The 15809-nt window shown below is 40.4% G+C and overlaps 1 protein-coding gene across 1 annotated transcript in view; it reads left to right on the top strand.

Annotated features, from left to right (window-relative positions):
* Nucleotides 1-15809, top strand: part of chrna7a (cholinergic receptor, nicotinic, alpha 7a (neuronal)) — a 28141-nt gene that overhangs the window by 1833 nt on the left and 10499 nt on the right. The window contains exons 2-4 of the mRNA XM_034881123.1: nt 10450-10589; nt 10951-10995; nt 14559-14668. Coding sequence (XP_034737014.1) covers nt 10450-10589; nt 10951-10995; nt 14559-14668 — 295 coding nt within the window. The remainder of the gene's footprint in view (nt 1-10449; nt 10590-10950; nt 10996-14558; nt 14669-15809) is intronic.

Genomic DNA, 15809 nt, shown 5'->3' with positions numbered 1-15809 from the left:
GGAAAAAGGCTGCAATGAAACAAAGAGTGAAAAATTTAAAGGGGTCTGAATACTTTCCGTACCCACTGTACATATAAAGAGACAGATGGAGAGAAGCTGTGTGTGTGCGCATACACACACACTTAAATGTCTACGCACATGATGGGGGTACTTAAATCCCTTGTCCATCTCTCAGACTTATTGAGGCTGTTTATTTTGATTAAGAGATAGAAAGCCTTTGCTTCTCCCTTTTAAGACTCCCAGCTCTCACATATTACATGTTAACACATTGGCAACATCCAGCAATGTCCCTTGTGTGGTCTGATAGCCAGTAATGTACTGGGATGTATTTCAGAAAAATATAACACACATTGATGTCATCTTGTTGATTGTCATAGTGAAATTTGATCATGGTAAGGTTTGGAGGGTTCAGATCTACAGGGGATTTAGCCATGGACAAAGACAAGCTCTTGGTGTTTTCCTATTGGCCTTTGTTCCTTCCTTTCATTGGCATTGGCGCAACACAGTCTTTTACAGTTCCTATTGCCAATATCAATCAACTAATTCAGTGTGCCGATATGCTGCAACAGCAGCAATTGGTGTGTGGTGTCTGAACAGCAATGCTGGATGATGTGTTGATAGGAATCTGTTTGACACTGTTTCTTGATTATAATAAGGTTTATTACATCAAGGAATTCAGCATCAATACAAGCTCTGCAGAAGCCAGGAGAGTGTCTCCGCCAATACTATACTCCGGCCCCCAGATTCTTCATCATGGTCTTTATAGGGTCCTCTGATTATGCAACATGGAAAGGCATGCAGTGAAAGGTTCATGGTAGGAGCCCACAGCTAGCGTAAAATAAACAGTTACGAATCATAACTGTCCGGAGACCCCCGGGAAGACCAGAGTCCCCTTCCACTGAGATAAACATAATTTAGTCCTTTACATTTAATGGCTGCATTCCAACATCTGGTTTACCTTTGGAGGTGATGAGAGACCACAGGTGCAATTACTATTGTTTCTCATTCTTAAAGATTATTATTCCGCCTGTTTTTTGTCCCACTACTAGTCACGGAGCATTGCCAACACGTGCACACTAAATACATCAAAAGGTGTGTAAGGATCAGGGTGGTGTCCATTTGCGTGCTATGACGTTTCAAGGAGATTTGCCACGTGGTTTTCACAAAAAAGCCAAAAAATGGCAAACAATTTCTTACAAACTTTAATGAGACATCTTCGGAAAATTGCTCAACATTGCTCAAAACGACACCCCTTTGGGGCAAATGCTGTATCGCCATACTTTAACGCAGTAACATAACTAAAAGTTTGAACCAAAGACAAGACTTTGACGTTTATTGGGCTGAATGGGCATTCAGATATCAAGTACAGTTTCTCCCGAGACCGTTTCAGATATTCCAAAATGTGTGTATGTAAAGATAAGAGTTAGAGGGGAGGACATTTAAAAAAAAAAGTAACCCTAACCCTAACCCTCCCCTACAGTTTTCACTCTTCATACATCATGGTAGGGTCAAAATACAAGAAATCTTGTGCCGGTCGCAGACATTTAACTACGGAGTCCATTGGACAATTTTTTCTCGCTGTTGATGCCAACTTCTGATAGATACAACAAAAAACCCATGCAGCTGCAGTACGATTTGCTGAACTTTTCCCAAACAAATTGCTCTCTCGAGTACACTTTTTAATCTTCATACATCATGGTTAGTAAAAATGTAGGAAATCTTGTGCCGGTTGCAGACATGTAACTATGGAGTTCATTAGACTTAAAATGTTGGCGCTGTTCGCACCAAGTGCTGATTCTTCACTGAGGAAATCACCATAGGAACAAGTTCTTACACACACACACACACACACACACACACACACACACCTATCAGGGGTAGAAGGAAGGAGCTAACATGACTCAACACCCACCAGTCTCCAAGTAAATAAACAGTCATTTTAGCATCATGAAACACCTTTTATTCAAAGTCGACAAAAAACAATTAAAACTATGATAAGCTGTTTTCGGTCTTCTCTACACTTTTTTTCCATCACAACTCCAGTGTTGGTTGAAATAAACACATACTTTACTGATTTACAATACATGTGGAAATATGTTGGCTCTATACACGCTAAAAGTACTGTTTTTTTAAGTGGAGTCTGGTTGGTTCAGCGCTAGCTACTTGATGCTTCTGGGAAATCAGAAGGTCTTAAATAGGATTTAAAAAGGTCAATCTCTGAAGGGTTAAATCAATTAACACTTCACAATTAAAACATTACTGTATGTATTTAAAATTTCAGTGAAACTGGGGTATTGTATTTGAATATATTTTGGTAAGGCTTGCATCACCAAACCACCTGACTCCGTGTAAATAAACATTCTTTTGGCATTGTAAAACACACTTCATTCAAACTCAACAGAAGCCAAATAAAACTATGAAAAGCCCTTTTTTGGTCTTCTCTAGACTTTTCCAACCATGAAGAACTATAGTGTTGGTTGAAATAAACACATAATTTACGTATTTACATGTGGAAATATGTTGGCTCTACACACGCTAAAAGTACTATTTTTTTAAATGGAGTCTGGTTGGTTTAGCGCTAGCTACATCAGGACTTACAAGGACTTGGTTTAAAAAGGTCTATCTCTGAAGGGTTAAGACACGTAACACTTTTATTATTTTAAATTTATTTTTATTAGGATATGTACCAAGTAGTAGGCACACTGTTAAAATTTCTGCGGAATTTTCTAGGTGGTCGTTGTTGTTGCTCTGGCCACCACCCAATTCAATTGTTTAATGCACAGGCAGAGTAGGCTGGATGCAGATGAACAGCACACCACTGTGTGTGTGTGTGTGTGTGTGTGAACTTGCTCCTCACTGTTGCTATTTTTTTTCTTACATAATTAATGTGTGGAACTAGTGGGCCTATGTAATAAAACAAAATTACAAACAGCAGTGACACTATTTCCAAATAAATTGGATGGGCAGGTTTTGATATAATATAATGTAAGAATCTCCACTTCCAGAGAACAGCATGGAAAATGTAAAACGTTTGGAAAGCAAGAGATTTCTATTTGATCACTTTTTAGAATCAAATAATTAATATCTTACAATTGTATTGTTTAAAATAGGTTATCAATGTGTTTTCTTGCATGATTTGCTAGACAATAGCTGCAACAGCACTATTGACGACGGCTCGTTTAAAGAAAGCAGGTGGCGCTTTGGCGGCCTGGTGAAAGATTAACTACACAAATACCAAAAAGGAGTAGGTCTACACATTATGAACAAAGGAAAATAAACTTTAAAATAGAACCATGTTAAAGTAGTGCTAGGAAACGATTCCAGAAGAATTCTTGTTTCACTTTTAGTTTTTCAGCCGAAAATAAATGTTTAAAGAGCAGCAACAGTAATTGTAATGGCTAAGCCTAAAACCTAAAGCCACCGAGGGGCTGCTATACAAACCTAAACAAACAATCTATGGCTAGTAAACTAGCTGACGCGATCGCTTTTACCTGGCACCACTCAGTAGCCTCCTGTGGATATTATCTGAGTGACACACTGGATATGTGTTATGAGTAAAACATATGGATTTAATTTAAAAACTGATAAAGATTTCAAACATAGATTTAATTAGACATTTAAGTGTTTAATTTCAAAAAGCCTACATCAGAATGGTCTGATGACACACCGGATATGTTTACTCTTACCCAAAGTTGGAATGAAGCTGGCTTAATAAGAGGATTTCTTTTTAGAGTAGCTTAAAATGTGTAGAAATATGGCTTTACAGCCTTAACAACATTTCTAATAAAGCAGGAGGATTAGTTTTAGAGTAGCCTGAAAAGACCCAGGAGAGGTTTGTGGTCAGTTTGAGGGATTTAGCTTCAGGGCCCTTGACTGGAATCTGGAGAAAATTTCTTCCAGGTGCTGGAGATGTTCACTGAAAGAGCGGCTGTAGATGAGGACATCATCCAAATACACTAGGCAAGTTTTCCATGGGAGGCCTCAAAGTACCATTTACATCAAGCGCTGCCATGTGGCTGGAGCATTGGTGAGACCCATTGGCATCCCTTTAAAGTGGTAAATCCACTACCTGTTGTGAATGCTGTCTTTTCACGGCCTTCCTCAACCAGCTCTACTTGCCAATAGCCATGTTGCCGGTCCATTGTGCAGAGCCAGGCAGAGCCTGACAAAGCATCCAGTGTGTTGTTGACTCTTGGAAGTGGGTGGGAATCCTTGATTGTCACTGCATTGAGTTTTCTGTAGTCCAGGTAGAAATGCCATGTGGCATTTTCCTTGCGCATCAAAAAAACTGGTGTAGCCCAGGGACTGCAGCTTTCTTCAATGACATCTGCTTCTAACAAGTATTCAACTTGAATCTGTATTTCAGCTCTCTGTTCTGGTGTCACTCTGTAGGCTCTCTGTTTATTTGGTGCGGCATCACCAGTGCAGATTTGATGCCTGATGATTTGTTTGTGCAACCTCTGTCCTCTGAGTGTTTACTGAATACTGCTGAGGTTTTCTGAGGCAGTGATCTCAGAGATTGAACTTGGGAAGGTGACAGGTCATTGTCATTTACCTGGACAGATGGAGCCAAATCATGTACGAGGGAGACTGCACAACATGATCCTTCACCTGATATGATGTCAACAGATGGAGCCGAATGAAATTCTCCCAGGTGTTGACCTGAATAGCGCTCAATGTCATCTCTGGAGGGATTTAAGATTTGAACAACAGTCGTTTCGTTTTGAACCTCACTGAGAGAATGTGCCAGTCACACAATGTGTTGGGCATGAGAACACCATAGTAGTTGGTTGGCATGGGAGAAGCAGGTGTGGCTGTTGACACACAGGCTGTGATGAGAGTTTCACTCATAGCTCAAATCTTAGTGGGCACTAGCACAGACCCATTAAAGCAGGCAGCCACTTAATGTCTTTTGGGCAGGAGAGGAATTTTCATGTCCCAAAGTTGCAGCATTTTGTTTTTGATGTCACGGAGGGCATGGTGTTGCAGCAGAAAACCAAAACCAAGAATGACTTGCTGGAAAGCACCTTGGAGAATTTCAAAGTCCTGTTGCCATACCTGATGTCCAAGTCTGATCCCAATCGTTAACTTGCCTAAAAGGTCCAGGAACTGTCCATTGACTGAGCGAGCTGGCAGAGAGGAGGGTGTCCTCAATGCCCGGTGAGAGTTATGCAAATCTTTGCTCACAACGGAGACAGTAGAACCAGAGTCAATTAAAGTGCATACTTCAATGCCCTCAGTAATAGCCAAAATTGTAGAAGAGAGAGAATCATCAGGTTGGGAGTCACAACAACGGGATCTGTTGGTCCACTTCTTCAACTGTCTATAGTCCGACCGACTCTGGTCGAGTGCATGTGTTAGTTGCCCATGTTCAGATTTAAACGGTTTATCATTTCCTACAAATGAGGTTTATTGAACATAAATTCCACAAATAACTGTAAAACTAGAGTTAATAAGTTAGTGTTACGTAGTGTGGAAAATATTAAAAAAAAGTGACAAGCATTGAAAAAAGCGACAACATTTTTGAAAAAAGGGACAAAAACATGATAAGAAGCGTTGATTTTCAATTTTGACAGGAAGACAACACAAGGGTTAAGCTTGTCAGAATTCACCATTAACTGATTTGGCGCGCTGTGCTCATGTAAAACATAATGGCAGTGGATGAGAGACTGCTATAGAGCAGATTAAAATATGGTTTAGCATGTTTATGAAGGGTTGATGTATTTCAGTTTTTTGTGATGTGTTCATCGCAAATGTTCACATCGCTGTGACAATTGAAATACGATTTTTCAGACTGAAAAGATGAATATTTTACATCTTAATTCACATCATAGACACTACCGCTGACTATCCTAATAACAATTTGGCCAGAAGCAAATTGACCATACACTGTCTTGCCATTTACAAGGTTTATGACGTTGTCTTGTTTTGAAAGAGCAGGATGCAACCAAGAGCAAAGGAATGGGGAGATGCCCACAGACAACAAGAGCTCTGCCAAACCATCAAGATAATGTGCTTCTCATAGATGGTTTAGGATAATTGGGCTGTGGCCATAAGTGAAGTAAATAAACGCTGCCAAAAACTCTATATAACTCAAGAGTAGACACAAATGTGTTAAAAGGAGGGGCACGTCTGAATTGAGATTGCACAGTGCAATGAACCCAGGCCAGGTAATGTATTTGGATGATTGCCTTGTCTGGGCTGCATGTGTTTCACCACCCTTTGTTTAAAATATTCCACTCTGAAATTGACTTTTTATAGTATATAGTATATAAGTATATAAGTATATAATTTGATTTAACTGAAAGAAGACCTTGCCAAACATTAAATTAAATGCAAAAGTGATCTGACCGTGAGGGGTCTGCTGACACAGACTCTCGAGTCTCTTGGTGAAAGGCGGAGCTGGAGTGGTGATAGGTACCTGCAAGATGAAGCAAGATTATAAATGGAAAGAGGTGTGATAATCAGAAATTTAGGTATGGATTTGATGATGTAGAAATGGGGTGAATGTAGCTTTGGGTCAGTCTCATTAAGTTTCCTGTTTGAAAGAAAGTTATAATGTGCATAATCATTTTAAGACACGCTAGCATCGTGTTGGCTCTATGAAGGCAACGTTGGTCCGTCTTATTACATTGATCCAGACCAGAAAATCTCAACAACTATTGAATAGATTTTCCCACAATTTTCCACAAGACATTCATGTTCTGCAGAGGATACTTGCACAGTACTGATTTTTGGCAGAAATTCCTGAAATGCATTTTGAGGGTGAAGGAGTTTAAGTACCTTGGGGTCTTGTTTGCGAATGAGGGGACCATGGAGCGTGAGATTGGTAGGAGAATCGGAGCAGCCGGTGCGGTATTACATTCTGTTTATCGCACCGTTGTGACGAAAAGGGAGCTGAGCCAGAAGGCAAAGCTCTCGATCTACCGGGCAATTTTCGTTCCTACCCTCTCCTATGGTCATGAAGGCTGGGTCATGACCAAAAGAACGAGATCCAGGGTACAAGCGGCCCAAATAGGTTTCCTCAGGAGGGTGACTGGCATCCTCACTGGAGATAGGGTGAGAAGCTCAGACATCCGAGAGGAGCTCGGAGTAGAGCCGCTGCTCCTTCACGTTGAAAGGAGCCAGTTGAGGTAGTTCGGGCATCTGGTAAGGCGGCCTCCTGGGCGCCTCCACAGGGAGGTGTTCCAGGCTAGTCCAGCTGGGAGGAGGCCTCTGGGAAGACCCAGGACTAGGTGGAGAGATTATATCTCCAACCTGGCCTGGGAACGCCTCGGGATCCCCCAGTCGGAGCTGGTTAATGTGGCTCGGGAAAGGGAAGTTTGGGGTTCCCTGCTGGAGCTGCTGTCCCCGCAACCCGATGCCAGATAGGCAGTCGAAGATGGATGGATGGATTTTGAGGGTTAGAAGATCGAGAAGCAAGGAGGCCCGCTGGAAGAGCTATAATTAACCGAGCCCAACCCAAGACCGACAAGCTTTGAGATATTTATGTCCAAGATAGTGTTTAATCCCTGGAAATCTGACTATTTCCCAATTCCCAGGAAAGGTTATGACAGGAAAGGTGAAATAGAATTAAATAAAAAACGCAAGGAGTGTGCGTCCATTGTTGTCATACGATAACGTTGATGCAGGAGACGGTCCTGTAATGAAGCCACGGTAATAAGGGCTCACTAAATTCATTACTCAACAGTAGTCTACATCAATGGAGGCGGAGAGAGCGATATCTATCTGTGGCCAATTTTTCATGAAGATCCGAAACCACTTGAGTGCAGTCTATCAATGCTCTCTGCTTCTTGAAAGCACAGTTGGAGAAGTAAAAAAGGGCAGGGTGAGAATGCATAGTAAACTAATAGAAATATGTAGTCTAAGTTGTCAAAAGTTCGATGCAATGCTGATATTGCAGCAGAGTGTTTAGGCGTTTATTTATTTTTCATCTCAGTTTGACATCGGCCTACGGCCCTGTCTTTTTGTAGTACACAGTTCTGTGGGTTGTTTTCTTTCATTTAGTTGAAATTGTATGTGTTTAAAAGAGAAATACTGTATGCCTGCCCTAACAAGGAAATATTTTGGTTAACTTCGAGTGATTATTCCCATTTACAGCCGCATAGAAATTTTAACAGCCACAGAATGGATTTTGTTTAATAGAATGGTTGGGAAACATTCACTGGTTTACTTTAGCATCTTCTTCATTAGCTTGTATAATGGAGTTCTGTAAAATATTGGTTTAATAAGGGTTGCCTAGATTTTCAGTAGACAAGTCCCAGACATTCCACCTGGCGTTTCATAATTAGTGCTGCAGCTCACCTGATCACGCAGCATAATTGATCATAGCAAAATGTGTTGATGATGGACATAAACTGTGTTCTTTTGCCCAAATAATTATACAAATAACATAAAAAATGTCAGTTTTCGATTTGGGAACGCATATTTTTAAAATTTTGATACATTACTTGGGCTAAAAAATATAAATCAATAAAAACAGCTACATCCCGGGACTCCTGGCAAATGAGTTGTCTTTTTCCAGGATCTGATTCATCTAATTTTCAGGAAAAATATTTAACCCTGTAGTCTAAGCCTGACCGGTGCCTGACACAGTTGAAATCAATTTTTTTTCTCATACTAATGACACATTGTTTGTGTGGAAAGCCCGCTTTTATTAAAAGACCCCTTACATGGTGCTCTTTGGATGCTTTTATATAGGCCTTAGTGGTCTCCTAATACTGTATCTGAAGTCTCTTTCCCAAAATTCTGCCTTGGTGCAGAATTACAGCCACTAGAGACAGTCCCACAAGAAGATTTTCTTAGTATGTGCAATGCGAGTCTGTAGCTTTTGAGGAGGAGAGAGCCCACCATGCCTGGTGGTGTGTCCTTGTCCAACTACCACTTTGTTGGTTTGAAAGCAATGATGTCTCCCTCTCATGGGTGGGCCAAATTCTCTTGCCGGGAAAAACAGAGAAAGCTGAGTTAACCTTGACCCTTACAACCTCATAAGGGGCTAAATTCCAGATTGGCCCATCTGAGCTTTCATTTTCTTAAAAGCAGAGCAGTATACCCAGGGCTCGGTTTACACCTATCGCCATTTTTAGCAGTTCCTACTGTAATTCTGGCTAAGTGTTCCTGTCTGGCGTGTGGAGAGGCGTTGAGGTTGTTTTAGCGGTCCTACTGTAGTTCTAAGCCCCAAAAGAGTGTCTGTCAGTTTGGTACAAAGCGTTATGTGACCCGGGGCTTTATGACTGCCAACGTAGCCAGCATCTAACTTTAGCTACTCCGCTGTGCTGTGAAGTAATGTCTGGCTGCGTAAGACAAGCAAGTAGCAACATTGTTGGGTGCTCTGGTCTCAGCCTGGCACCCAACGTGAACTTCGAGTGTGGGGAGGAGGGGGAGGGGAGACGACTCTCTCTAGTGTTTGGAATTTGTACTTCAGTAACTATTTTAAACACTAGCTGTCAGTATTACATATTGCACCTTTCAACAACTGTAGGAAGGCATTGGGACACAGGGCAGCAATTGCACGTTAACACAGATGTGCACAAGGCGCCCAGTCATATAGCCAATTGAAAGTATATTACCAGGCTAACAGAACAAAATCCTAAAAAGTCACACAAGAGGTTGTGTGGACCTAGGTCTCTTCATGAAATTCAAATCAACACAGCAAAGTGAAATTAACATTAACACAAAAGTAGCTTATTGAAATGAAAAGCACTCTTACCATTGATAAGAGAGCCCTGGACCCTACATGATAAGCTACCTACATAATCGTTTATCCGTATCTGTCCAACCCGTCCCGGCCTGTCCCACCCTTGACATAGACACAAAAGAGGCATAACAGGCATGACAAAAAGAGAATAAAAAAGAAAATATGTACATAAATTGTATAAACAATAGGCAAAGATGTTTCATATCTATTTGTTAAAGAGGTCCGCTCGAATCTCTTGTGGGCAGGACAAAGACGCAAGGAGTGGAGGCAAGGAAAGGAATCGGGATGTACAAACTGAGAATTGGGACTGGCCTCAGGTGTGATGAGGAACAGTTGAAAAACAACAGGACGAAGCAGGAAGAAAAACACAAGGGCAGGGAGTGAAGTAGACAGAAATGAGAGATGGGTGAGTATTTCAAAATAAAACAGGAAATGACTGGAAACCGGTAACAAGGAAAAATAATCTGAGAGAAAACTGACCGGTAGATTGAGAGCTTTGCCTGCTGATTGAGCTTTCTTTTCATCACAACAGTCCGATAAAGTGACACCACCCCCACCGATTCCCCCCCCCCCCCCCCCCCCCCCCCCCCCCCCCCCCCCCCATTGTCCCCTCACTCGCAAACAACACCCCAAGGTACTTGAACTCCTTCACTTGGGTTAAGGACTCATTCCCCACCGAGCATTCTTGCTCATTTTGTTCTGAAGTAATTATGAAAGTATATTTACTGTCCAGTTTTCTCTGTTTTCTGTAGTTTCTCTTCAAGGGCCAGATCAGCGCAAACTGTACGCCGACCTGATGACTGGGTACAACCCACTGGTGAGACCAGTTTCCAATGACTCTCAGACTCTCACTGTTCAGTTTGGCCTCACCCTCATGCAGATCATGGATGTGGTACGTAAACAATGATTCTCCACACATTAGTTTTGCATATGCACTGCACAAGGCTTACTTACACTCATTCTTGTTTAACGGAAATTTCCTTATCATATGTCAATTTAAAATTGTCACTATGTTCTCACGGCACAGCTAAAATCCATTCCCATGTACAAATATTGGCTTTTCCATTATGGTTCAAGGGTAACAGTCAATGGTTTCTCCATTGAGAGGTGAAGCTACTGTGGTCAGTGACGTTTTTTGAGTAGCATGACTCTTTCTTTATGAAATTTAAAATGAGAAAACAATAAACAACTACGCCAAAATACTTGAATGACAATAATGTTAAAAAATATCACTCATCATCATTTTCTATCAGGATGAGAAGAACCAGGTTTTGACAACCAACATCTGGCTACAACTGGTAAGATTTTTTTCTTTACAATGTATGTAAAGTCCCAAAAGCTAAACCGCACCTTGTGGCTACATTTATCCCACATTTTATTGCTAATATTATATATGTTATATATTACTGATATGCAATTTGTTCATCTAATCGCAATAAACAGTTATTGTGTGACAGTTTTGTTTATCACATACTGGAACCCAATCTTTTCCTTTCACATTTCCAAGCCTATGCTTTGTTACTTTTACTTGAGTAAAGACGTTAAATCAGTACTTTTACCTTCACCAGAGTATTTTTTAACACAAGTATCTGTACCTCTACCTAAGTAGAAGTAAAGTGAGTACTTTTGCTATCTCTGGCAAACGCTAGTCTGTTAACATGAATATTTGCAAGCCTCCAAGGACAAATGTCACACTTAAATCCTACTTGTCTACCTGCCTTTCACCATCCACTTATATTTTTCCCTTGACATGCCATCTCCTTTTCCCTCTGTGTTTTTCGATTTTTCAATTTTTTGCTTTAAACATCTTTTTCCATAGACGACAACTCACTACACGTTATGTTTGCTCTTACCTGCTTGCTCAGCGCTCACGGTAACCCCGCCTCATAAGCTAAGCTAACCTGCAGCTGGCTCTAAGTCCCATCTAATTTTTGCAAGAAAGTGAAATAAACATGTTCCTCTCAATGTCGAACTTTGCCTTAACCTTTAGCCTTTAACCTGGTATGTGGTTTGTTCATCTAATCACAATAAACATTTAGTCATTGTCTGACAGTTTTGTTAATTACATCTACTGGAACCTAGTCTTTTCCCTTTCACCTTCCACAGGGGCAATGCGCCCATTTCTCCTCCATGCAGTAAGATTTTTTATAGCAGCCTGTCCATTGTATGACATGAGTGCTGCTGCAACGTCAGCAATCTGTATCAAGGCTTTTTGATCTGTTCTAAATCACCCCGTGGAATCGCAGCTGCAGTCTCGCTCAATCTCTGTCACTCCACACCCTGCACAATCGCCTTCGGCTCTCAAATACAAGATAGCGCTGACAGAATTCACAGATTTTATTGTTTGTTACCACTGATCTGTTGGCTACCTGTGGTGAACTTTGAGACATTAATGTTGGTCCCTTGAGACACTCACCATGGTTGACAGAAAGTAGTAAATATATTAATATCAGGATAGTGTTGGAATTAAAAATTAATATACACACGGAATTGTAGTATTTTTAGATCATGTTATTGGTTTAACTGAGTGGTTATAGTAAAAGAAATTTGCCCGTAAGCCTACTTTTTTAATTTTTTTTTACCATGGGGCCTTCTCCTGGGCCATCATTAAAAGTAGCTTATTGGAATAGTTTGTCATTTTGGGAAATATGCCTTTTTGCCAAGCATTTAGCAATACTAAGCTGGAAATCAACCAACGTCATCATATGCACACATCTGCTATAGGCCTGGATATGCTTGTTTTTTACAAAGAGTCAGATGTGACGATACAGCCTTCTACTTGTGATATCATTTATAGAAATTGTGCAGCTGCACTTTAAATAATAAGTATAATCAGTAAAAGTCAGTCAAAGATTGTGTGTCATGAAAAAATGATACCCTGTGATACTGGAGTAATTGTCCAAACTAAAATATGTTATAGGCATTGGAACTGTCAGTCTTACCATCAGTAACGTTAGCCTTAGCTAACCCCTAGCTAACAGAACAAGCTGGAAAATTAAACTTTTCCCAAACCCGTGAAGAAGAGGACCACAACATCATGGCCAACAACAGAACTCACAGACCGAATGGCTTCGCTCGCATCTTTCTCTGTCACCATTAGTACGTAACTCACCGAAGGTTATCGAACCTCAACGTCATCGTTGTCAGCCACTCCCTCTGTTCGCCGATTGGACTGCCAAATATTTGTCTGGAAAACCCGCGAATATACCGCAAACCGAGACGGAGTACTGAAGGAAAATGAAAATTGAGCGGAAATACGTAGGAGGATGTAGTCAGTCTAAAGGTATACTGCTGCACCCTATAACTTAAATGTCAATTAAAGCTGGAACATTTTTAAAGGAAAAAATGTAGAGTTCTTCATAAATAACTTGATTAAACATTGTAAAAATGTTATTCATAGGTGTAAGTATTTAAAGGTCAAACCCCACATAAACAGTTGGAAAAATTTGCATAACTATAAGGAAAACGCTTGTTAAGTTTACATTACCTACTTGACTAGAAAGACCACCAGTATCTTTAGTTTTCTTCGTGTGTGATGGTTTGTTGTATATTGTCTCTACCTCAATGCCGTCAACACATTTTTGAAAAATGTACAAACACATTGTGCTTGATTGATTTTACAACTAATGCTTGCTAACCATCCTACAATAATAAAAAAATAAAAATAAAAAGAGAATTTTTTTTTTTTAAAGTTAGGGAACCAGAACGAGTAACTAATAGCATAAGCATTTTGGCTTGGTGGATGTTGATTTTAAAGTCATGTTACTATTTCTCATCCTTCTTCCAATTACAAGCCACAGCCTGCCACTCCCCTTGTAACGTTACTTGGTACATAACTTTAGCTCACATGGCCTTGTTTTTCTCACTACCGTAACTTATTGTTTATTGGACCTGACGTGCTTCTGTGACCGCTGTTCCAGAGTCAGAATACCCACTGGACAGATATGGCAGACCAACAACTGCCAGACAATTTCTGGGTGTCAAAGGAAAGGTGGATGCTGTTATTCAAAGAGGGGACAGAAAGATAGAGGAGGAGGTTTTTATCATGTAGGATCTGACCATACCCTTGTTAGGCTTTCCAGTGATTCAAAGACTGCACATGATTCCTCACCTCCTTAGCATAGATGATGTTGAAACACACTCCCGCTCTACAGACAATGATATGCCTGTATGTGGGGAGAAGGAGAATGACTAAAAATTGTCGAGTTGATCCTGACTGTTGTCACCTTGAGTATAAAGTACAGAGCAACAATACACAACCCAACAGGCATAGGGCTACGTTTTTTTAAAGTCATTTTTTATTTTAGTACATACTGCAGCTGCCCTTACAAAGTATGTGTTACATCCAGTATGCACACAATTGGGACGTAATTTGTCACTTCACACCTGCAATGTTGACCCTCTTGCTCATAAATACGCTATGCATGACTTTGGATCAGAATAGCTTAAAAGCAGGCTGGTGTGCATATATTGCATAATGCGACCAGATGCGGTAATACAGTTTTGGAAATCTACAACCTGTTGCAGATTTATAGATTTGGTTTAAGGTTCTGGTATTACAGTCATACAATGTGGTCAACTTAGTATTATTGGAATAGCAATAAAACTGTGTCCCTCGGAGATCTAAAAATCATATTCCTCCACAGATGTCACTGAAATCTGGCACAGCGATTGAACTCGATTCTTGTACCATGTCACTGAATAATGTTACCAACAGCTGCTGTCAGAGACATTTATTTTTCCCATTATAATAACTGCCGGTGTCACTAATAAATTGCAAGTTGAGCTTTTGAACAAGGCTTACCAAACACACATTTAAAGGATATGTTTAACATGTAAAATATGTTTCTGCATCCCGTAGCAGTGGGAGGATCACTACCTTCGGTGGAATACATCAGAGTATGGAGGTGTGACCAATGTGAGATTTCCTGACCATCTCATTTGGAAGCCAGACATTCTGCTGTATAACAGGTATTGTTAGGACAGATCTGCACTGTAATTGGCTATGCATGGTGTCAGACTCAGCATGCATGCTTTGCACAAAAATTTAATGGAGGTAGACGGGAGGGGGGAGGGATAATGTTTTTTTTTTTTTTTGTGTTCCAGAGATAAAAACAAGATTGTAACAATGGCACCTACTGTGATACATTAACACTGCAGAAATGATTTTCTGAGAAATAGAAAAACATGCAAGAACCACATTACTACAAATCATACCACAATCATTCATAAGTGGCATGTACATGGGATTTATGAGGATTTGTGGCATTCACAAAATGATTTGGATTCTAACGACATGAGTAGTCATGCGCAGATACCTGTAAAATAAATAATTACAACTGTTTGGTTATAATAATTAAACGAACTGTGGATTAATTAGTATTTTAAAATATTTAATTGAATTCGATCAAAGTATGTGTAAAAATGTCAAAATTGCATGAAACTTTTCCCTTCAGCATGTCAAATTGAAGGTCCACTTTGCTTGAAATGGTGTAGGCCTCTAACTTCATGTCTATTTTGGGTCCCCCAATTCTACTAGTACTAGTATTGATCAGATCTTATGAATGTGCACCTCTTCTTGAGCAGGTGGCAATCATGAAGTTAATAAGAGCAATTATTAACAAGTTTGTGCTGTTAAGAGTTTTTTTGACTGAATCTGACTTGGAACACTTGTATGATTAAACTTCAAGGTACAAAGTAAGAGAGGCTTAGAAAATCACTTACGGCTCCCAGCAACACGGAGAGACACAGCGGTACACACTGCTGACATTTGTCCACAGTTGTAATTGTTGAACAAAGCTATATATTGTTGAGCATGAGAGGCAAACCTGTGTTTGTACCAGTGTTTTCGCTGGCATAAAACAAAGAAGTTGTTGAATGCAACTAACTTCAGTTTGTAGAGTAATGGCGCATGAGACGGAGCTGCTGGACCTGGACCTGGGCGAGAGATGTGACCCATGGCCAGAATATCATAGTTCATAAAAATGCAGCGTAGTGACAATACAGGCATTTCATACACAAGACGTGTGTAACTCTGCTGACCTGCCATTCGGCCCCTGCTGGACCCATTCATAATGAGTCAGCCGTCACTCTGGGAGTAGCATACACACCG

This window comes from Etheostoma cragini, chromosome 1 (genome assembly GCF_013103735.1).
Source record: "Etheostoma cragini isolate CJK2018 chromosome 1, CSU_Ecrag_1.0, whole genome shotgun sequence".
Taxonomy (NCBI): Eukaryota; Metazoa; Chordata; class Actinopteri; order Perciformes; family Percidae; genus Etheostoma; species Etheostoma cragini.
This window is presented reverse-complemented; position numbering and strand designations above follow the sequence as displayed.